At 36.4% G+C, this 24,224-nt stretch overlaps 1 protein-coding gene across 4 annotated transcripts in view; it reads right to left on the bottom strand.

Annotated features, from left to right (window-relative positions):
• Positions 1-1,294: 1,294 nt before the first annotated feature.
• The window catches only part of Pcdh9 (protocadherin 9), a 1,039,432-nt gene continuing 1,016,502 nt past the window's right edge, over positions 1,295-24,224 (bottom strand). For all 4 annotated transcript variants that reach the window (XM_032917237.1, XM_032917239.1, XM_032917238.1 and 1 more), the window contains one exon: positions 1,295-3,476. In XM_032917237.1, coding sequence (XP_032773128.1) covers positions 3,103-3,476 — 374 coding nt within the window. In that variant the 3' untranslated portion in view covers positions 1,295-3,102. The remainder of the gene's footprint in view (positions 3,477-24,224) is intronic.

Here is a 24,224-nt window from a genome sequence, read left to right as displayed (position 1 = left end):
ATCCTCTACATATATGTGTTTACTATTAGCTTAATGTTTCTGTGGTATGGAACTCCCAACTATGGGAGTTGGGAGTATATCTTTGATTCTTTTGCCTGGTGTTGGACCATCTTCCTCTTGTTAAATTATATTGTTTAGCCTTCATATGAGGGTTTTTGCCTTATATTATTGCTTCTTATTTTGTTCTGTTGGGCTGTTGTCTCTTAGTGTACTGCTCTTTCCTGGAGGAAACTGGAAGAAGGGTAAACCAGGGGGAGGTAAAATTATGGTCAGGATTTATTGTATGAGAAAAGAATCTGTTTTCAATAAAATAAAAATATCCATAAAGCATATAAAACATAAGTTGGTTAACCTTGGACAACCACTTATCAAATACTACACCTATTTAAAGAAATATTGTAGGGACAAAATGATAACATTTTTTTGGTATGGAACAAAATCTTAATTGTTTTCTATTTGTACTCCTCAAATCAGGGTGGAATAATTTAGCTGATTTCCAAAAAGTAAAGAAATGAAGAAATAGAGTTTGCAGACTGTAATATTTTTCCCAAAGTGTCTGCATTTGTGGGTACGTTTGTGTTTGTGTGTGTATGTGTGTGTGTGTGTGTGCATGTGTGTGTGCACTCATGTATGTATGTATTCATCCATTCTCTCTGTTTTCTCATGAAGGAAAGCAGAAATAATAATGTACTTCAAATCAGTGAATAGATAGATCTGGTTTACTCAGAGTTTGGGTTATTATGGGACATCAAACTGGTGGTACAAACCAAAGTGTTTATGTTGTCTCTGACACTTGTTTCTTATTTATAGATCCTCCTGAATGATCTCTAAGGAAAGAATTAAAATTCTTAATCCAGATGCCCAATCCAACAAAAGACAAATATCATGAAGTATTGTATGATATACCTGAACACATGACATATGTTTGAATGTATCCTAGTCAGTCCATTGTAGAGTGGTCTATGCTTACTTTCTTCTTTGGAAATAAAATAAAAATAAAAATAAAGCTCTGTCCATCAAATTAGTAGTTTTGACCCAGTTTCTGTCTTAGTTTAAAAATAGGAATCACAGACTAATTTCTTCTAAGAATTTCCTTAAAACATCACTTCACAGACCACCTGAAAAACTTAAATTTTCATTTGACATCATATTTTCACTGCAGAAGTCTTGCAAATCCATAAGTCCTCCTTGATTTATAAGTTAAATGTGAATTATATTAACATAGACTTATCCAAACAGTAGGATGGCGATGAATAATTAATTCGAATGTTGAACAAGAATAAACACAACACAATGAGTAATTCAGAACATTTATTGCAAGAGCTGATAAGTGTAAATAACGTAGAACTGGCAAAGCAGTAACAAGGATAATTGTTTAGATATTTATTTTGTCAAAGTCATCAAACACCCCTCACAAACCGACAAAAATGACTTCAATAAGCAATGCACCCCTACCCATTATTTTCCATTATACTGTGGAAAAATGTGAACTGCTATTTACAAAGTAACTTCATTTTTGGTAAGAACAAATTAACTATCAGATTAGCAATTTTTTTAAACTTTTTTCTTTTTTTTTTAACGTGTAAATTGATGGTGAACCGTGGCATTAATATAACTTCCACTCCTTTCAATAAAGACATTTTGTTGCATGCTATTTATTTGTTTAAATCATCTGTCATGCCTTAACAAAAAACCTCCTAAGAATGTTCAAATTTGGATTTGTTTGCACGTGCAACTGAGATCTTATTAACATTATCTGTCACTCCCTTGGTTTGACCCAAGTGACAAAATGCTGGTACCTGCCAGGCATTGACCAACTATGATAAGAAACAGTTAAACAGCAATAATTAGAGATTTATCCCTTTATTTTCCCCAACTACCTACCTGGAGAATGTTCTGTTACATCATGAAGGCACAACACATTAAATATTTTGTGGCTATGGTCTAATAACACTTGTGTTACAACAACATTATTGTATATGAGGATCAACACAAACTCTGTCATTTCAACAAAGTTGAAGACACACATTTGCCCAATTGAAACTATTTTTGAGTAATGATTTTTTCTTCAGTATATGCTGACTTTAATACATTAGTTTTGAAAGAGTAACAAGTACAGAATATTACATCACACTTGATGGATAACACTTTCCCATCACTTTCTCACTTAATGGTACTAATTAAGTTGTTTTTAATTTTGCCTACTTTGAAAATAAGGATATCAAAAAAAGAGGTTCTGAATTTCCAAGAGTTTGCAGAAGTATACGTCTGCTGCTCTTGTTGTTTGAAGTTTTCATATTTTCTTTTGTCTTTATAGGTTTACAGAGTTCTAACATTCTAAGTTATCATATAAGAAGCAAGATTTCAGAACCGTTTAAAAACACAAATGTTTAAGATTCTTTGAACAATGTGTGCCAAGACAGACTACTAACGCAGAAACACCTCACTGAAAGAAACAACAGAAATAAGAAGAAAGAGGGAAATCGAAAAAGGAAAGAAGCAACCATCAACACAGAATTATGCTACAACAGTTTTAGGTGAGTGCTCTAAGTACACAAAAGTTGTTAATAATAGCTTGCTTCTATTTACAGATACTTTAACACTGATTGACTTACAAGTGTCCACTAACGGTGTTAACAGCACAATAGGTTTAATGCTTATCTTTTAAAGTTTGAAGTATAATGTCAAGTATAGAGGTCCCAGCATAAATCAAAGACAAAAAGAGCACAAATTTCTAACTGGATATGTTTTGTCAGTCACTCTAATCCGTGGGACTTTCTTACTCTCCGAATGCATATTCTATTGTTCATAGCAGCAGTCCAGGGTCAAAAGAAAATGCAGTAATAAAAATAAATTGCACAATGGAGACATCTCTGGAGAGTTTAATCAATTCTAGTAAAGAACGTCATCGCATGGCTAGGAGGTCTATTTTCTCCCTTATGTTGCAAAGCATTGTATTCTCCATCGTGCTAACACAAAGTTATGAGTGTTCCCTACTATAAGGGGCATAGCTGTAAAGATCTATCGAATACATAAAGCTCCAACACACAGTATTAGCATGTCTATTTAGATTAAAGGTATTAGGTCCCGTACAGCTTCATCTTAAAGTTGGTGCTCCTTAGGACTCTCAATCGTGCCTCCTGCTTGCTTATAGGACTTCAGATTTGCCAGAGGAATGTCTGCCATGTGGCTGCCATTGCTGAAATGGCCTTCATTGGAGCCATACTGCTTACGGTCATTGAACTGGTTCCTGTTGGTATCTTCTTTCCAAGCTCTTGTCAGGGTGTGGCCATTCACGAGCTTGTCTTTCTTGATCCATTCTTTCTGGGGTGCAAAGGTTGACAGAGGAGATTTAGGGTGTTGGTAGGGACCCAAGCCAGGGGGCATCCAGCAATTATCAGAGTGACCCAAAACAAGACACTCCTGAGTGCACATCTCTGTAGCTTCAGCTAACCCTCGGGGACCCAGAGGTCCATCTGTAGAGGACAAGAGACAAAGAAAGGAAGAAACTGGTGAAAATTCTTCTTCAAAATATTTTCAGAATAAAAAAAATTAGAGTAGTGATCTTATCTTTGCCTGAAATAAACCATTCAGAAATATTAGACTCCATGCTTTTTAAGACAAGCACAGAGAACACAGAAGCAAATGCATTCATTGTTACCAATTTAAAGATGTCTTTTTTATTCTGTCACTCCTCTTCTGTATATCCAAAACCACAGAAAGGCAAAAAGACACATATGTGTAAACAGAGAGATCTGATCTTGATTAATCCTATGGCATATGAATCATTACAGATTTATATATTAAAATTCATGGAGACATGCTTAAATTTATAAGAAAGTATGAAAAGCAGATATTATAAATTAGAATATGTAAATTATGCAATGCACAGAAACAAATATCAAATATAGTACTTGAAAAACAGTGTCATAAAAACAGAATGCTAGAAATAGTTACATGGATACAGTTTCTTCTACATTGTAAATGCTATTTTGTTTATATGAAGTAGAGTGAAAATAAATTTTAAATACTTTTTAATAAAACTTTTGACTAAATATAAGATAGCAACATCTAGTCATTTACAATCATTCTAGAACATTAGTAAAGACAAAAATAAAGCCAATTTAGCTGATGATTGAGTTTGGCTTCTAGTTCCTTATTTCATTTCTAGATGCATAATATATTTAATCAAAAATAAGTTAGATATAGAAAAATTTAATATAATCCCAGCTACAGTAGCATCTAAATATTTGAGTCTAGCATTGGCAATATAGTCAGACCCCACACGTAAATAAGTAGGAGAGAAAAATAACCAAACACGGAACAAAGACAAGCATTCAGTCAAAAGCTCTAAGGCTAAATTGCTAAGTGACTTACATGGATATATTCAAGGGGGAATTTCAGGATTATCTGTTCATAGTTTTTAATCAGAAATTGAAATGAATCTTATACTTTAACCTGTATTTTAAAAGTAAATTCTTAATTGTTAAAAAAAAAGGAATCACATCCAATTACAAAAATAGTGGTCAAATAGTTAAGGAACAAGATAGTTCTCTCTCTCTCTCTCTCTCTCTCTCTCTCTCTCTCTCTCTCTCTCTCTTTCTCTCTCTTTCTGTGTGTGTGTGTGTGTGTATGTGTGTGTGAATATGCACGTGTGTGTATGCACATGTGTGTGTGTGTGTGTGTTTGTGTGTGTGTGTGTGTGTGTCTGTGTAACTGGTAAACGTTTTATGGTCATGAAGAGATAAATTATCCTTTGAAAAATAAGGATCAATTTTTGGAAAGAGGTTAAATGCACAGGCAATACTGAGGTCTGAAACCCTTTGCAAGTAGAGAGTCCACTTAGCCTGATGATAACTCTTACACCCACCACACGACAGATAGAACCAAAAACTCGGGAGTTAAAGCTTGGCTTGGGCTATGGAGGAAAATGCAGGAGGGAAAAAAAAACAGGAATCACTAAAAATAGTAAATGTCAAAACATATTTCATTATACCTAGACAACAATTATATAACAAGACAATAATCGTAATTAAATATTTGCTAAATTTATTTTAGGACTGCTAATTTTTTTAAATGTCCAGCATTTGGACTACCTTGATGCTCTTCTGATCACTTTTTGCATGTAGTAAAGTACTTGCTGAAATGGCAGCACCTGATGGTAAAGCCTAAGCCACCAACTCACAGCCATATCACCGAGAAAGTGGCTGAGAGCACTATTTCAAACAAACATACACTCAGTCATACTTCTAGATTCAAAGAATCCGTTCTGAGAATAACCTTCAAGTCTATTCCCACATGACCTGTGTTCTCATCTCTTTAAAAGCAAACCATTTTATTGTGTTGAAACAGACCTTCATTTCTGTAAACTATTTCTCTCTGAAATCTCCACCGATTACTTACTTCTTCGGATATTCAATTTAAATTTCTCGATGAGCTTCTTTTTTTCTCTCTATAACCTAGCCATACTTTCAAAGTTCAAACTAATTTCTCACGTTTCCGTTGGCTGTGGTATGCTCAGTGACTCCATAGCCACCGAGCTAACACATTTTACTTAAACCGAAGCCTGCTTCTTGCAATAGGATCGTGAGCCTGCAGCTGCCTTTTGCCTGGCCTGTTTTCATTTAATTACTGGCTTCTTCAAGGGTCATTTCTGTTCCACATTCCCCAAGCAAATTTTCCATGACCTCAGTGATCCATCTGTAATAGGTACCTTGAAAGTTCCACACATCCTTGTTTTTAGAGTAGCAAAATTTCAGACCACGCTCCTTGTGTTTTTTCATTAGTGCCTTGGGAAGGGGGCTTTATCCATATATGAGTTTGAATTTTTGTTTTGTCCCAACCCGCTGAAATATCCACTGGTGGAAAGGAACCTAGAAGTTCAGTTTTCGGCTTCTCTTGCAAGGCTAAGCAATTAGCAACAGTTCATAGTGATGATCTATGAACAATGCTAATTGTTAATTAAAATTTTATGAGGTTGAAAATGTTCCGAGAATTATTAAAGATATCCTTCGCTTAAAGGCAGACCTTAAGTAATTAGGATAAAAGATGCTGATTCCACAAACCTCTTACCAAAAGCTCCCCAGAAGCAGTCTCTTGCCTTAGCGAGACTCTGTGACAACTAATAAATGAATTATTTAACTTCTGTTAAATGTATTCACTCTTTCTGGAGATTAATGGAGATAAACTAGTGAATCACAAGTTTGATGTGTAACATATCTCCCAGCCAGCGCAGCAAACTTTAACCTTTACTTTTACAGTTCCATTAATTGGATACATTTTTCTTTTCTTGAAGTTACCTCAGAAATGTCAATAGAATTAAGTTTTCATTGAACCCCTAAAAGGAAAGCATACAAGTTTATTTTTAAATTTGCCTTATTCGATATACTGTGTCTATAATTATATGTGGAACTTAAGCTTGACACATTGATTCACTTTTACAGACTACAGTGATTTTGCTCTTAGAATCAATGGTTATTATTCTGTAAAAATCTCCGGAACACCAGCTCCACAGGCACTGTGAGAGGTACCTGCAGCAGAGCAGTTAAATAGTAAATATCATCTGTGCCCTCACAGACAGTGTCCCTCTACCCTGGATATAATTGACTTCAGAGCTGTCTGCTGAAAGGTGAGAAAACAATGCCATTGTGAAAGTAAGGAGCACAGTTAATGGATTAAGGGAAGGGCATCTCTTTACAGGGTGCAGGGTGGCTTTTAATGTCATTGTAAAATTTCTCTAAGATCCTGAGAGTTCTTAAGTGATTGATTAAGACATTTTGAGCAAAGAAATTTTGTACGTTACAAAATCCTTAGCTTTCAAAACAGTGATACTATTCATTAAATAATATAAATTGTTCTTCCGGAATTGTATCAGGCCTTCTTATAAATGAACTTGGAGAATCTGATAAAGAAAATAAATTCAATTGTAGACCTTTTGTGGTCTCTTTAGTGACTTTTAAGTTAAAGATCTGTTATAAAGCCAGACACACAGTGACACTTAGATAGATGTTAGGCAGATTATTTATTTTTGTTACAGTTCGCATAAAGAGGAATCTAGTCAGACACACAGAGAGTTAACCTGGCATCAGGGAACCAAAGACTAGTGCTCTGATGGTGATAGTGTGGATGATCAGATGACTTTAACTAAGCACTAATGGTTCTTTCTGAATAGAATGTTTTGAGCAGTTTTTCAGATATCAGCACATGTAAGGTATAACATCGAGTGGCCCTTTACTAAGACAATGTTAAAGAGAAGTGAAAAGATATGGGTTAAATTACTTAAGAAGAGGAAACTTGGAGGCCTCAGGCTAAAGTTAAATCTTCATGAAATAATGAGGAAAAAAGTAGAAGGAGGAAGGAAGAAATGGAGAAGAAGGAGAAATTTGTAAATCGAGGCTGACAGAATTAAGAATAGACTGGAGAAGGGGGAGGAAGAAAAAGGGACGGAGTAAAAGAAATATCTATGTGTATATATGTATGTATATATATATGTATATATGTGTATGTATGTATATAAGTGTATGTATTAATATGTATGTATGTATATATGTGTATATATATGTATGTGTGTATATATATAGTGATCTACTTCGTTGGAAAGTAATGTTTGTTTTATCTTTTACATTTGGGGGGTATGATATTATAAAATTAAAATTTATTTTGGACATGTAAATATTATCTCATTTGTGATTAAATTCAGAGGAAAAGTGAAACAAAAGGAAAACCCACACTGAATCATATAGCAACAATTAAAAATATTTCTAAATTTTCTCATATGTAACTGTTGCCAATTAGTTGGAAGAAACCTGGCAGTTTGAGGGTGAATCTTTAATAGAAGAAATATCTCATGTAGCTTTTTGATTTATACTTGTCATCTGATTATGTTGACCCAAAACATCTTTAAATGACAATGCTATGCTACAAGGTTAGAAGTCTGAAAATAGGTGACAAGTCTTTTTTAAAAATTAGATTTATTTGTTTTATTTTATGTGTAGGAGTCTTTTGCCTGCATGTCTATTTCTGCACCCTGCTTTTACCTCGTGCCAGCAACGTTCAGAAGAGGATGTTAGCTTGTCAGAAGGCAGGTACAGGCAGGTGTGAGTCACCATGCCCTTGCTGGCAATGGAATCCTGGTTCTCTGCAAGATCATCCAGTGTTCTTACTCACTTAGTAATGTCCCTAGTACATTGACTGTAATCATTTATGTTTGCAGATATTTTTATTAGAATATTGCTTACCTGCCAGTAATTATATTTTACCTATTTTCATTACAATTTTCTTTACATGTGTGTATATGTTTGTGCATGTATGTATGTGTGAGTTTCTGTGTGTATGTTTGTGTGTGTATGTATGTGTGAGTGTGTTGTGAGTGTGTGTGTGTCTTTGTGTGTGTGTGTATGTGTGAGTGTGTGTGAGTGTGTGTGTGAGTGTGTGTGTGTGTGTGTGTGTGTGTGTGTGTGTGTGTGTGTGTGTGTGTGTCTCAGTCAGAGGACAACTGCAGAAACCGGTTCTTTTCTTCCTCCCTGTGGGTCCACAGACTTGAACCCTAGGCTCTCATTCTTTGTTTCAAGTATCTCTACACATTAAGAAATACTATTAGACTGTTTATTTTAATTCAGACGTAATTTAAGAAATAATCCTAATAATATAATATGTTCTTTGTATATCAAAGAATTAAAGTCCTTGTAAGACTCCTGGAATTTTATGTGCTATTTTAGGTGCATGGGTGTGGGTAATTTATGTGCTGCACAGTTCTAATTTTGTTCTTGTTTTTATTTTGATAAAGGTTATGATGATGTATACAAGGTAAATTAAAGGTAAGGATTCAAAATTCAAAAACTTCAAAACTGCCCCATCACTTGTAAAAGTTGAATCATTGCAATAAGTTCTCTCATTTCTCTTAAAATAACTGAAATCACGTCTTGGGATTTTAAAATACTGATATATTTATTGACTTTTTTTTAAAGCTGAAATTAATTATTCCTTTTTATCTGAATTTACCCATTTTTTAAAATTAACATGGCAGTGCTAATAATTTTTTTATGCAACTATGTTTTATTCATGGTGGTTTGTCCAGTGTATAACACAATGTAGGAAATATTGAGAGTCGGCAACTGTCACATGTTTTCTATTTTAGACACAACTTCGAATATAATAATTCTGTAGGTAGACTTGAAATACTGAAAGTTTAAAACAACATTAATTTATTAAGACTTATGGGCCTGGGAGATGTCTCAGTGGGTAAAAAGTTGCCATGTAATCATAAGAACCTGAATTTGCACCCCCAACCCCCCACACAAAATTCATATGCAATGATGCATGGCTGAGACCTCAGCACCGAGTTGGGAACGATGGCAGATACTGGAAGTTTACTGGCCTGCTAACCTAGCAAATTGGTAAGCCCCAAGTTCAGTAAGACATTTTTTTAAAAAAAAAGTTATTTAATCATTTTTTCTCCTTCTCTTTCTTTTTTTTTCTTTATTAACTTGAGTATTTCTTATTTACATTTCTTTTTTTTTTTATTAACTTGAGTATTTCTTATATACATTTCGAGTGTTATTCCCTTTCCCGGTTTCCTGGCAAACATCCCCCCAATCCCTCCCCTTCCCCTTCTTTTTGGGTGTTCCCCTCCCCCTCCTCCCCCCATTTCTTCGCCCTCCCCCCAACAGTCTATTTCACTGGGGGTTCATTCTTAGCAGGACCCAGGGCTTCCCCTTCCACTGGTGCTCTTACTAGGATATTCATTGCTACCTATGAGGTCAGAGTCCAGGGTCAGTCCATGTATAGTCTTTTAGGTAGTGGCTTAGTCCCTGGAAGCTCTGGTTGCTTGGCATTGTTGTACATATGGGGTCTCGAGCCCCTTCAAGCTCTTCCAGTTCTTTCTCTGATTCCTTCATCGGGGGTCCTATTCTCAGTTCAGTGGTTTGCTGCTGGCATTCGCCTCTGTATTTGCTGTATTCTGGCTGTGTCGTTCAGGAGCAATCTACATCCGGCTCCTGTCGGTCTGCACTTCTTTGCTTCATCCATAATGTCTAATTGGGTGGCTGTATATGTATGGGCCACATGTGGGGCAGGCTCTGAATGGGTGTTCCTTCAGTCTCTGTTTTAATCTTTGCCTCTCTCTTCCCTGCCAAGGGTATTCTTGTTCCCCTTTTAATAATTTTATACAAACTTTCATTCAGATCTTGTAACTTAGCAAAAGCAATACACAAAAGAGCCCCTTAGAAGAGGCTCAAAACATTTATCTCTCAAACTCTGCACAGGTCAACTTCAAATTCAAAAAGTTTAAGTATCAATGACTGTCAGAAAGCTCCGTCCTCTCCTCAGTTCTGAAGATGCCTCCTCAGTAGTTCCATTTCAGTGGCACTCTACTGTCATTAGAGACAGGGTGCATCATTGGTCCTTAGTGTCCTGTTATCAGGCCTGGAAGCGGGACCACCCTTTCATTGACATAAACAGCACGTAGCTTCTGGCTTGGTGAAGTCAGTCTTACATTCTGATTACCTGAAACCATTTGACTTGGAAACTGGTGTGATAATAATTTCAAAACCTATGTTGCCATTTACATTCCTGACTAGTTTCATACTGTCTACATGTGTTAAGCAAAATAGAATGTTGGTTCTTTCCCTGATATTTGGGCTGTCTTGCCAGCCACCACATAAGGGCTTTTGCCCTGGTTTTTGAATCTTGTTTTAGCCTGTTCAGCTGTCAGTTCTCGGAGACCTGCTCTGTTCTGAACGGAAAAAAGCAGTGGTAGATATGAGGGAGAGGGAAAATGAATGGAGATCCTAGGAGGATTGGAGGCAGGGAAACTATGGTAGGGTTGTATTATCTGAGAGAAGAATTTATTTTCAATAAATTGTATAAGTTAGTCCATATCACTTTAGATTAATTTTGCCATATGTCATTGAAAGTTTTTATTTTGTTCAATTCTTTTTTAGGACAGAGGAAATTCCTGTAATCTAAGACATATCTAGTTGTCATGTTGTAATTTTCAAATGGTGGCAAGAACACTCATAACGATAAAAAAAAGTGAAAGTGAAGAAAAGTGAAATTAAATTATATAACTAGTGGGTAAATGGATAGAACTGGAAAAATGAAACAAAATAAAACAAGGCAGAATAACAACAACAAAATATATACTGTCTGAGGTAACCCAGACCCAAGAAGCTAAGTGTACATTTTCCTATTCCTAATGTCAGACCTTTAAACGTAAGTGTTTAGTTTGAGAAACATGGGGCAGCTGGTGGACACATCGTAAGGAAAAGGAGAGAATAGAGGACATGTAAAATGACGCACTATGTTTTAATATGTGGTTTCCTGAAGTGGCCCCAGTGCCTTTGGTTAGCATGAGTGGGTAAACCAAAGCTTCATTACGCGGTTTAAAAATGAGAGCCACATCTGCTCAGGTTGATTTGCTGGGGCCATCTACCCAAGATTGAGGCAAAATGATGTTTTAAATTTCTTTATTTTATGTAGATGTTTTTGTTGTTGCGTTTTTGGGTTTGTTTTCATTTTTGTGGAGTTGTTTTTGTTTTGTTTTTGCTTTCTTGTGATAGAATTAAAAGATCCAGCTTTCACTGGCCCGGAACGCACTACACAGACAAGGACAAGGCTGCCTTCAACAATTTGAGGGATTCTTCTCTGTCTGCCTCCTAAGAACAACGATTAAAGATGGGCACGGACACATCAGCTAAGAAGAAACCCAGGCTGTTCTTAATTCCTGACATCTTCCTCTTCCTCTTTAGCATTTCTTTCGTGGCAGCCCTGGCCATCCACAGATTCATATCCAATAATTTTGCTTAGAGTTTATTATTAACCCAGTGGAGAAAATTTAAATTTCTTTCTTCAGGTTTCTTCCCTTCATTATCCTCCCTTTAACAAAGTTTCAGGAAAATGAATATTCCAAGCCATTTATTTTAAGTTCACTTTAGTGTCTGTAGAAGACAATACAGCATTTAGTAGTTTTACTCGCTGATTTCAGCCCTCGGGTTCTTTCTTTTACTTTCTTTTAAAAGTTTTTGTTTGCGATACATGTAGAAAAGCAAATGATTTATCTCTTTATAAATATATTTTTTTATACTTCGTGTAAGTCGGGCACAAGCTGAAAAAGATGTCAGAAATATATTTCCTTGATAGATTTGATACACCCCCTATTATTTTCTATATTCTTGTAATTTTTGAGTTACTATGAAAAGCATCGTGGCTGATTTCCTTACAATTTAAACATGGTAAAAATAAATAACTTCCAAAAGAATAACTGGCATCAGAAATTGAAAAGAACATTTAACCTTAGGCAAATTCCCATTACACCCTTCACACGATTTTCCTCTATGCCAAAGCTGCACTTATAATGTTACATGGGGCATGTGAGTTATTACTGTGTTCTGATGAAAAGAATACTACAAAAGTCTGTGCTTTGGTGTCACTGTAACTCAGATTTTATGTGAAAAGGTATAATACAGCAACCAGTTGAACAGTTAAAAGCAAGAGATGAAATTAGAAAATTTGAGTAATAGTTTTCTACCATCCCCAAGGATCCAGTCAACAGTAGGGAAAGATGTTCTTTCAGATTGTTTACACTTTGTGGATGGAAAATAAAGTCAGTTGGTTAAATTTTCCTGTTCAAGTAAGTATGACGGCCTGAGTTCAGCCTCCAGCAGCCATGTGTAACAGCTGAATGCAATGGTCTATGCTTGTATCCCACATCGGTGGGTAGGCAGAAACACAAGGGATGTTTGGGGAGGTGGATGGCCAGCCAGCTTAGCCCAAAGGGACATAGCTCTATGGCACATAGAGACTCTGTCTCAGAAATGGTGGACAGTCACTCTGCAGCATTACTTAAGATTGATCTCTGGCTTCTACATGCACATGTATGTGGACATACATGAAAACAAACATATACCTTCACATACACATAAAAAACACAGCAATGTCTTTGTTCTAAAATACCTTCAGTCATTTTTCATGTTGTCATTCCACCAGAAATGTGGAATTCCAGCCTTGGTGCATGGACTGCATGTACTTTAATAGCTATGAATGCAGCTCAACAAAAATACTTCAGTGACTTTTTTTCTTTTGTTCCTTTATTTTTTCTTTCTTTCTTTCTGCTCTTCTTTCTTCTAATGTCATTGTGTGGTTCCAAGGCACAGATATTACTAGGATAGTATATGGCACTGTCTGAAGCTTGTAAGAGATCACAACTCTAACAAGTTGGGTTCTGGAATGCTTTACAATGGCTCACAGGATCATGTGTTAAAGGTATGGTTATCAGCCTATTGGGATATGGCACAACTCTTAGAAGAATAGCTTAGTGAAGAGCTGTTAGACTACTCAGTGTGTAATTGTGCAGAATAGAGACCCTCACCTATTCTTCACGAACTCGGTGCTATCTGGATGCAGTGATAGTCTTCTCTACCATATACCCCTGCCATGACATACTATGCTGTCATCAGAGCAATATGGCCAAGCAAAACATGAGCTAACCGCTGCTGAATTAACAGTTCTGCTTCCTAAATCTTTCTTATCAGGTAATTGTCAGACTAGCAAGAGACTAACAGGTCAATCTAAGGCTCATCTAAAGTAGTGAAAGGATAGGCAGAGCCTAAGTGCAAGGCCACCCAGGTGACTCAGGGACTCAAGGATGCCCAAGTTTGTCAGGAGGCGGAATCCAGATGCTGACAGAAAGCTTTATTTTGGAGAAAAAGATTTCCCATTCACTCAAGTCTTTTGCTGAAGTTTAGATTCAGTTCATGTTAGATTAAATGATTTTTGCTGAGAATATCTAAAATCAGACTAACGCCTTAAACCTCATGCACTATGATCATTAGAAATACATCTGAGTTCTAGCAGAAGAATGAGGTGAGTGGATTTGGCAAAAGTAATTTCCAAAAGTTAATGTCTGAGCATATGTATTACTCCTCGAAGTAACTGTGTTTTTAGTCATAGACCCTGATAACTAAGCATTCCACCATTATTCTCCTTTTACAGTTAAGAGTAATACATCAATGAAAATATTTTGATTTTGTTGTTCTGGCATATTATTTAATCATATGGGTTGCATTTATATTTTGCAATGTGAACTTATATTTCCATTGAACACATATATCTATGTGTAAGTGGACACCTAATAGTTTGTACATTCTTCACAAAGAAATGTTCCTCTTATTCATAGAGGAAAGGTCAAAATTTTCAGAAGGAGACAATCAAAATATAATAGCCCAGAACTATCCCCACGATCAGGTTTTCTTCCAGAGAAAATACTGCTATGTGGAAGATTGTAGACCTTATAGAGAACAGGGAAGAGTTTCTTATACATCTTCAGCCATTTTCTGCATTGTACAAATACCAGTTGCTTTTCTCACATCCACTGAATATGAGTTTTCAAAAGGAAATTGTCTCAGGAAATTTTATGCATTTCCATCTATTTCCCATTACAATTTTATGTTGTAATCAATTCAATGATATCAGCTTAGTGGAACAAACCTTCACTGAGAATACAAACTAATGTTTAAATTTTGACCAAATTTGATTTGTAACACCTTGTTTACATTATTACAGACCACATTTACTTCATTCTGGAATTTACTATTTCTTTTAATGGTATTTGATGACTTTCATTTAAAAAATCATTCATATATGATCACTGAATTTCTCTCCATTTTCTGTGAACTTAATTGGTCCACAGAAAATATAGGTATTAGGTATATCTTATTTAAACTCAAACAACTTTTAAAGAAGAAAATCTTAATTATGAGGCAATGAAGTCACTTGTAAGAGCCGGACTGCATACACAACTTTACTGGTAAGGAAAAGAAGATGTAGTGTATTTTAGAGCCAAATAAAAGTAACTTAGCTCAAAACCTAGTGACAGTTTCATAAACTTTTACATATATAGAGCAAAAGATCTCACTCTGTAACAATCCATCTCTCCTCGATAACTATATTTAAATGGTCCATTAGTCTTGTGGACTTTTTAAAATAAGTTTTATTTATTATTATTGTTTTGATTTGGCTTTTGTTTGTTTTTGTCTGGAAACCAATTCACAAGATTGATTTTCTAGGTAAGACCAAACTTTAAAATATAGAACAATGTATACAATTCTCTTCCTATAAAGTGTTGCAATAGCTTGTCTGAATCTAAGCAGTTAGCAGACAGTACGCCATGGTGGGTAGTAATTTCACTTTATACCGTATCCACAATACCCTACATTCTAGATATTTCAGTAAAAATAGAGATTGGTGAAGTTCACATTCATGTTTATAGTCAGAGACCTTGGAGGGATTTTTAGCTAAGGTGTGTATCAGCAGTTTCTCTTTGGTACTAATGTCTGAGTTTAAGCATTCCACTTCTCACAGTCTTAGAAAATAAGTAGAACCATGTGATTGGAACCCTCAGATAAATCAGAGAATATCTTTCCATAAATAATCCAAGATCTCTAATGCTGGGAAGATGGATCAGTTAGTAAAACATTTGCTGTGCAGATTGAAGAATTTGAATCAAAGAACTTATATAGAAGCCAGATACATTATGTCACGATATATATTCTAGCATCCACAGATAGATGCAGAGAGATACCCAAGAGCATGTGTGCCAGCTAGCCTAGACAGTACATGCAGAAAGAAAAATGATGAATCTTGTCTTAAGGTAGATAACCCAAACCTTTCTTTTGACTATAAGTATGCATGTGACTGCATTCACATAGGAATACAAGCATACATTCATAGATAATCAAAGATCTCAAGATATGGTATACTTTACAAACTTTAAATAATGTCTGAAGATCATGATTTGACAGGTCAAAGCAGAAATAATTGATTAATTAAAAATAAATTAAACAAATAAAACCCGTGACCCATATGATTCCTCAGTGTACAAGTGCATATGTTTATATTTGAATTCTTTCACCACCACTTCTAATCGAAATGTCATTATCTCACTGCCTCCCAAATGTTAATACACTTATGAATCATTTGAGGAAACGTTTAAAATGCAGATTGTGAGACAGGAAGTGTGGAGTATGTCCTGAATCCTCACATTTATGCAAATTCCCCAGAAAAGTTTGCTGTGCAGCTGTTCAGGAACGTTGTGTTAGGATGCAGGGACATGTGCTTATTTCTCTCCTCCATGCTATCATTTCTCAATTAAAGCTAAACTTCTCAGACCTCGTCGTGTCTCAAAAGTCACGACAGATCTGTTAAACATGTGTGTTACTTGTTTCCAGAGATAAAATAGTGACTCAGTGCTTTGACATGGAACGTATCTCGCAAATTCCAGAGCTGCCCTATTCCATGTGCACAGTTCATTACTAACCTCAGTGTTTCAGTTTCCTTCCTTCAATCCAAGCTTCTACAGAATGCTAGCTTGTTAGAATGTTGGCTACTTGTATAATGTTGACTCTGGTCATCTCTTATCACAATACAACCTTCTATGCTGATGATACCCCACTACACACTCACAGTCCTTCGCTGTCTTCCTTGACCTGACAGAAGACCTATCTTTCACTTGCCTGTATCATTAGATATCAGAATCTAAAAAGTAAATGTTTGCATGTTCCGTGTTAACTTATTATTCAAAAAGTTTATCTATCCATCCCTTCTTACTTTCTTCATTTGTTTCTTTGTTCCTTTAAACATTCTATAGCCCGGGAAATCCTAGAAATCTCTGTGCAATCCGGGTTGGCCATTGTTTTGTGGAGCTCAGTTTGCCAAGTACTAGGCTCACAGACGTTATCTGCCACACACAGCCTCTATTCATCATTCTGAAATAAGAAATATTAATCATACAATTGATGCTTCAGAAAAAGTCCAGAATTAGACATGGAGTTTTCTTTGATACCTGTTAGGCAGATGATATCTTTCGCTCTGCATGATATTTTCCACTCTGTCTGTTTCTGCGAAACAGCATGCAATCAGTGACTAGGCCAAATGGCATAGTAAGGGAGACTTCAGAACTGTAACATATTGACTAATCTATCGGATATTAACCAATACAAGAAGTTAAGGGAGGTCTCAGCATAGTGCTTAATACAAAGTACCAAATGGGAAATTTCTGAGTTCAGTTTCTAAAACCTGACAGAAGTCCTCATTTCTCAGTCTCTGTGTTAGTCAGCTCATCTTTCTACCTTCAGTTACCACCAACGAACTGAAGAGGCTCAAAGTTCACTATAATCCAGTTCAGGTACCAGACCAGGTTCCAGGCAAGTATAACCTTCATCATGACCTAGTGAGACTTTTAAATATGTCAACACAATCTGAACACCGGTGATGAATAATGAATTGACAGTAAGATGTAATGTTATGTATGCCTACTAAACTGTAGAAAGTCGCTCCTGGGCAATAGACAGCCTATATGGCATGGGTCCTTTACTCAACCCACACAGCCAATTGCCTGCCAATATTTATGCTACCCTTGTGAAATCAACAGCTACAAATCACTACTACTTGTTAACAGGGCTTATGTGTGTCTTCTAGTTTTCATATTTGGGGGAGGGGGGTCTGCAATGTCTAGCCAGAGGCTCTAGATGTATTTTAGTTTCACTTTGGGTTATAACAAATTACCACAAATGTACTATCTTAGAACTACAAGCATTTATTCTCCAATCATAATCTGGAATCAATTTCTCCAGGGCACAAGGACAAAGTCCATTGGCAGGATTCTTCCTGGGTTATTTCTTTCAAAATATCTACCCTTGCTGGGGTTCTATGCTATGCTTCTTTCCACCCTTATACTAAGCTCACCATTCCATCTCTATCTCCCTCATCTATCTTCTCTCCTGATATTTTCAGTGTCCAGCATTCAAGGACTACTACTATTGTATTCAGTTAGCCAGGACAGCTTCCTTCAGGAAATATTTAATTGAGAAAAACCCTCATGATCATCTTATTAGATGCTGAGAAAGCATCATCAAACTAAATGGAGAGAAACTTAAAGTAATCCCACTAAAATCAGGCACTAGACAAGGCTGCCCACTCTCTGCCTACTTATTAAATATAGTACTTGAAGTCCTATCCAGAGCAATGAGACAACAAAGAAGGTGAAAGGAATACGAATTGGAAAGGAAGAAGTCAAAATATCAGTATTTGCAGATGATATGATAGTATACTTAAGTGACCCCAAAAATTCCACCAGAGAACTACTAAACCTGATAAACAACTTCAGCAAAGTGGCTGGATATAAAATTAACTCAAATAAATCAGTAATCTCTCACTACTCAAAAAATAAAAGAAATTAGGGAAACAACACCCTTCACAATAGTCACAAATAATATAAAATACCTCGGTGTAACTCTAATCAAACAAGTGAAAGATCCGTATGACAAGAAAGTCAAGTCTCTGAAGAAAGAAATTAAAGAAGATCTTAGAAGATGGAAATATCCCATGCTCATTGATTGGCAGGATTAATATACTAAAAATGGCCATTTTACCGAAAGTGATCTATAGATACATTGCAATCCCCATTAAAATTCCAACTCAATTCTTTATACAATTAGAAAGAGCAATTAGCAAATTCATTTGGAATAACAAAAAACACAAGAGAGCACAAGCTTTTATGATCAAGTACAATTTTAAAATAGGTGGCTTTGGCAAAGAACTAAGCAATCCTTAGCTCTGTAAGACCATTAAAAATTCTTATTGCCTCCCACAAAGCTCAAGTCCAAGTGGATCAAGGACCTCTAGATAAAACCAGATACCCTCAAACTAATAGAAGAAAAAGTAGGGAAGAGCCTCGAACACATGGCACTGGGAAAAACTTCCTGAACAGAATACCAATGGTTTAATGCTCTAAGATCAAGAAACAACAAATGGGCTTCATACAGTTGCAAAACTTCTGTTAGGCTAAAGACACTGTCATTAGGACAAAACAGCAACCAACAGATTGGGAAAGATCTTTACCAGTTCTACATCCTATAGAAGGCTAATATCCAATATATACAAATAACTCAAAAAAGTTAGACTTCAGAGAATCAAATAATCTTATTGGATTCAGGGCTAAACAATAATTCTCAACTGAGGAATATTGAATGTCTGAGAAGCACCTAAAGAAATGCTTAACATCCTTAGTCACCAGGGAAATGCAAATCAAAACAACTCTGAGATTTTACCTCACACTAGTAAGAATGGCTAAGTTAAAAAACTCATTTGACAACAGATGCTGACAAGGATGTGGAGAAATGGGAACACTCCTCCACTGTTGGTGGGATTCCAAGCTGGTACTCTGGAAATCAGTCTGGATGTTCCTCAGACAATTGGACATAGTAGTACCTGAGGACCCAGCTATACCACTCCTGGGCATATAGCCAAAAGATGCTCCAACATATAAGAAGGACACATGCTCCACTAAGTTGATAACAGCCTTATTTATAATAGCCAGAAAGAAGCTGGAAAGAATCCAGATGTCCCTCAACAGAGGAATGGATACAGAAAATGTGGTACATCTACACAGTGGAGTACTACTTTGCTATTAAAAACAACGATTTCATAAAATTTTTAAGCAAATGGATAGAACTAGAAAATATCATCATGAATGAGATAGCCCAACACACACACACACACACACACACACACACACACACACACACACACACACAAACACACACAGCCCACACATATTGTATGTACTCACTGATAAGTGGATATTAGCCCAAAAGCTCAAATTACCTAACATAGAATCCACAGTATACTTCAAGCTCAAGGACAATCAAAGTGTGGTTACTTCAGTCCTTCTTAGAAGGGGGAACAAAAATATTCATAGGAGGAAACAGAGAAAAAGTTTGGAGCAGAGACTGACGAAATGGTCATCCAGAGACTGCCCCACCTGGGGATCCAGCCTATATACATGCAGCCATCAAACTCAGACAATATTGCTGATGCCCAGAAGTACATGCTGACAGGAGCCTGATAGAGCTGTCTCCTGAGAGGCTCTGCCAGAGCCTGACAAATACAGAGGTTAATGCTTGCAACCAACCATTGAACTGAGAATGGGGTCATCATTGGAGGAGTTATAGAAGGATTGAAGGAGCTAAAGGGGTTTGCAACCCCATAAGAACAGAAATTCCAACCAACCAGACCTTTCAGGGACTAAACCACCATCCAAAGAGTACACATGGACAGACCCATGGCTCCAGCTGCGTATGTAGCAAAGGATAGCCTTGTAAGACACCAATGAGAGAAGTCCTTGATCCTGCTAAGGCTTGTTGCCCCAAGGTAGATCAGGGAGGCAGGAAGGTTGGGGTGGGTGGGTGAGGGAACCCCTTCACAGAAGCAGAGGGAGGGGGGATGGGATAAGGGGTTTATGGCCAGGGAACCGGGAAAAGGTATAACATTTAAAATGTAAATAAAAAATATCCAATAAAAAGAACATAAAGGAAACATTTAATTGCATCCTCAGTGTTTCCTTTCCCAATGGTAACTCACCAACACATTCTGAGGAATCATGAGAGGACCACCGAGAAAATGGGCAATTTAGAATTGTATCTCTCACTTTAACCCAGAATTTGTGCCAACGGTCTCCAGTCTTGTTTCCCATACAACCTGGTAAAAATCTACAAACCTCTCCTTGGCAAAGTTGAATCATTTGTCTCTACCAAATCTCGTGTTTCCTAACATACTGTCTTAAATATCTGTCATTAATAGAAATCATAAGAATTTAGTATATTGTCTGTAGTTACTAGATATATTTATTGAGGTAAATGGAAGTTTGAACTAGCTTTATACCAACAACATAACAAGAAGGCCCCTGTACCAGGTGTTATGTGGCCATCTTCATGAAGAAGATAGGTAACAGTACTATTTATCCACATAAAGAAACACCAATAGTGAGTCCATAGTAAAATGTTTTGCACAGATAATAGGAGGTGCTTAAATAATATAACTAGGACAAAATAGTCACACACAAAAACTGTTGTAATGCACCTAACTTTGGAACGGAAGCAACTTTGACTGCCCCCAAATAAAATGTAATTACTCTGCTTGCTCTTTCCCAGGGTTCTACTTAATCGTGCCAGACAGTTCATTATTCCTTTAACAACAGAGCCCTTTAAAAGGCTTCAGAAACCCAAAGTCACACAATTTGCAAGAAAACCATCCTTTAAATCCTGAAGATACCGAAGTAATTATTAGCAATTACTAGCAGGTCAGGCTGTAAAGAGACGCAGGTCATTGCAGGACCTAGGCTTTTGTACAGGTATGTGCAAAATTGTTCAAGTTAAAGAACTATTTAGAAAAAAAAAATTGAGTCGATTATCAAAGCAACGTTATACCTCAGAGATATAGTATCTTACAAGATAGTGCTTACTTTTTATAAGCATCAAGGAAAATTGAGGTTTTAAAATAAGTTAATGCTTCATGTAAGAGCACCTATAGAATATCATTGTGACCTTTATTGCTTAAATTCGGCTGTACGTAAAAATGTGAAAATAAAATATTATATTTGAAAGAGTGTCCTAAGGGAACAGCTGAAAATGCCATTACTCTATTATTGAAAATGACCTACATAAAAAGTATTATATGGAGGATAGCCCTTGGGGAAAATGCAGCAGATTACCCTTATAATCTAAAGTGAGTGTTTATTTCTCAGAAGATCTTGCAAACATAGGGAAACCAGTTCATTAACACACATCTCTGACACATGAATTCATCTATAAAGATGTAAATACATTGGAAATTTGTAAAATCTATAAAGCTTGGCAGAGGCTTCTACAATAATTTCCTCTCTGCCAGTCATCGATTGTTTTATTTTGATGGAAGAGCAGATACACTTTTTGGTAGGATGATTATTAGTCTCAAATAAGTTAGTGGTCATGATATTGCAAGATTTATCAAAGAAAAATTATTATACTTTTATAACATAATGCATGTAAAATACCATTTTTGTATGAGATGAAAGTCGCTGCAGATTTGGTGTGCTTTAACATTTAATCAAAACTGGGCATAACACAGAGATCAATGGATTGTGGGGAACTCCACTCCAGTGAACACAATTACATCCCAGTTTCTGCATCTATGGACCAGGAAACATCAAAATGCTGGGAAATCTGTTGTAAAGCTGTCTTTCTTAGAAATGGCTGCTTAAGGAGGGCTGGAATAGTGGCAAGACCAATTGCCATGTGCGCAGGTGCAATGGGAATTCTTCGATGTCAACTTGACTATAACTCAAATTAATCCCAACCTAAATAAGAAGGGTACACTTGTGATCTTTAACGTGAAACATGTACCTCTAATCTGGACCACTCCTTCTAGTGACAGCCTATGGAAAGGACACAGAAGGAGGAAGCTCTCTCTTTGCCTGCTAGCCTTCACTCTGGCTGACAAGTTCATTTCTTCATTGGCATTAGAGCCTACATCTTAAAGCACATACTGAAGACCAGCTGAGACACCTAGATTCGTGGGCTTTTTCTTAGACCCTCTGTTGGTTTGATAGCCATTGTGTTGTATCAATTTATGCCGCGTATATATGTAGAGTGGTCAAGCCTTAAAACAATATACATGCACACACACACATACACACACACACACACACACACACACACACACACACACACACACACAAACCATGAACCCAACAGAAAGAATAGATAGATAGATAGATAGATAGATAGATAGATAGATAGATAGATAGATAGATAGATAGATAGATCAGGTCCAAAGAAAATTGCATTTCCCCAAGTTTTGAAAGGCAGTCCAAATATCTAGAAATATGGTCAACTTCAACTATAGGAGGATTTTGGTTACTTAACTAAAAGCCATCATTCCTCATAAAATTGGGTTTCTAGTTTCCCTCTACCAAAAGAATTAATTTCTCTTATCACTGGCCGACTAGACAAATGGCTGTTTGTGGTGTTTATTAGCATACCAACATGTCATTCACTATCACAAACAACTGCTGTATATGTCAAAGTCCATGGTAGTATCCTAGATCTTCTCACCCTTCTCCCCTCCCATAAATTGAGGTCAGCTCATGGGGTTCCCTCCTCCCAACTACTCATTCTCCTTATAACCCTTTGATTTTTGACATGTTCTCACTTCCCTGGCCTTCCCTCTGCTTTCTCTCCCTTCACACCCCAGGGTCTTTGCTATGCTCCTGCTTTTTATAGGGACAGGTCCAGACCATTGGTCACATTCTTTCTACTTTTTTTCTTTTTTTTGCTTCTGACAGTTCTTTATCATTCCTATAATATACCTATTCCCTTAACGATACAATGGAGTGGTCATGCCATCAGTTTGGGTGTGTGTGTGTGTGTGTGTGTGTGTGTGTGTGTGTGTGTGTGTGTGTGTGTGTCTGTCTGTCTGTCTGTCTGTCTGTGTGTGTGTGTGTGTACGTGTGTACATGTGTGTGTAAATGCATGCATATAACAACTAAAAAGGCTATCAACTTGAAAATAGAAATATCCTGGGAGAGCTTTTAGAGGGGTTACATAGTAGGAATTAAGAAAAGAGGGGGAAGGGGAAAATGATGTAATTCTATTTCTTTTTAAAAACATATTAAAAATTTAATAATCCTTCCAGATGATAATATTTGCATGGAAATATTTAGGGTTAACATATGTTAGTGAGTGGAAGAAAACCAGAAAGGGGCTGATAATAATTGCTATATCTAGGACAAAATTACTCAGTAAGCATTTTCTTTTATTCTGTGGCATTGCCTAGTTGCTTCTTTTTAGTTATTTCAATAACTTCTAAGGAGTTATAAATAATCACATTTACTTCGTATCTAAATCTGTTCACTCTTTACACTAAATATGTTCTCAGTTTCCAGTATGTATTATTAAAATGACTCATCTCTTGGGCATAATTGCTGTTTGATTACTATGCTAATTTCACTAATGGTACAATTTTATTGACCAATATGTTATATGTTACTCTTTGGGAAAATATCTATACTTCAGTTGGAGCCTTGCAGAAATGCTTGAACATAAACCCAGAATGCTTGAGGCATATGGCAGATGAATATGAATGTGAACTACAGAAAATTGGGGACAGTAGTCAAGTCACCATGTAAGAGTGTGGTTCCTCAGCATCCAGGATCTCTGCACTTTCCAGGGCCCTTCACAGGAATGATGAAAACAAAAGCACAGACTGATAAACTCTTAATAAAGCAAGGCCAGCAGCTTATAAAGCAAAAACTCTAGGCCTGAAGGATTAAGGAAGGGAGAGAAGCACTTGGAATCTCCAAAAAAACTAAACATCCATTCGAAGCCCGGAAAATAAAGACACAAAGTAAGAAG

This window comes from Rattus rattus, chromosome 12 (assembly GCF_011064425.1).
Source record: "Rattus rattus isolate New Zealand chromosome 12, Rrattus_CSIRO_v1, whole genome shotgun sequence".
Taxonomy (NCBI): domain Eukaryota; kingdom Metazoa; phylum Chordata; class Mammalia; order Rodentia; family Muridae; genus Rattus; species Rattus rattus.
Note: the sequence above shows the minus strand (reverse complement) of the source record. Positions and strands in the feature narration are given on the sequence as shown.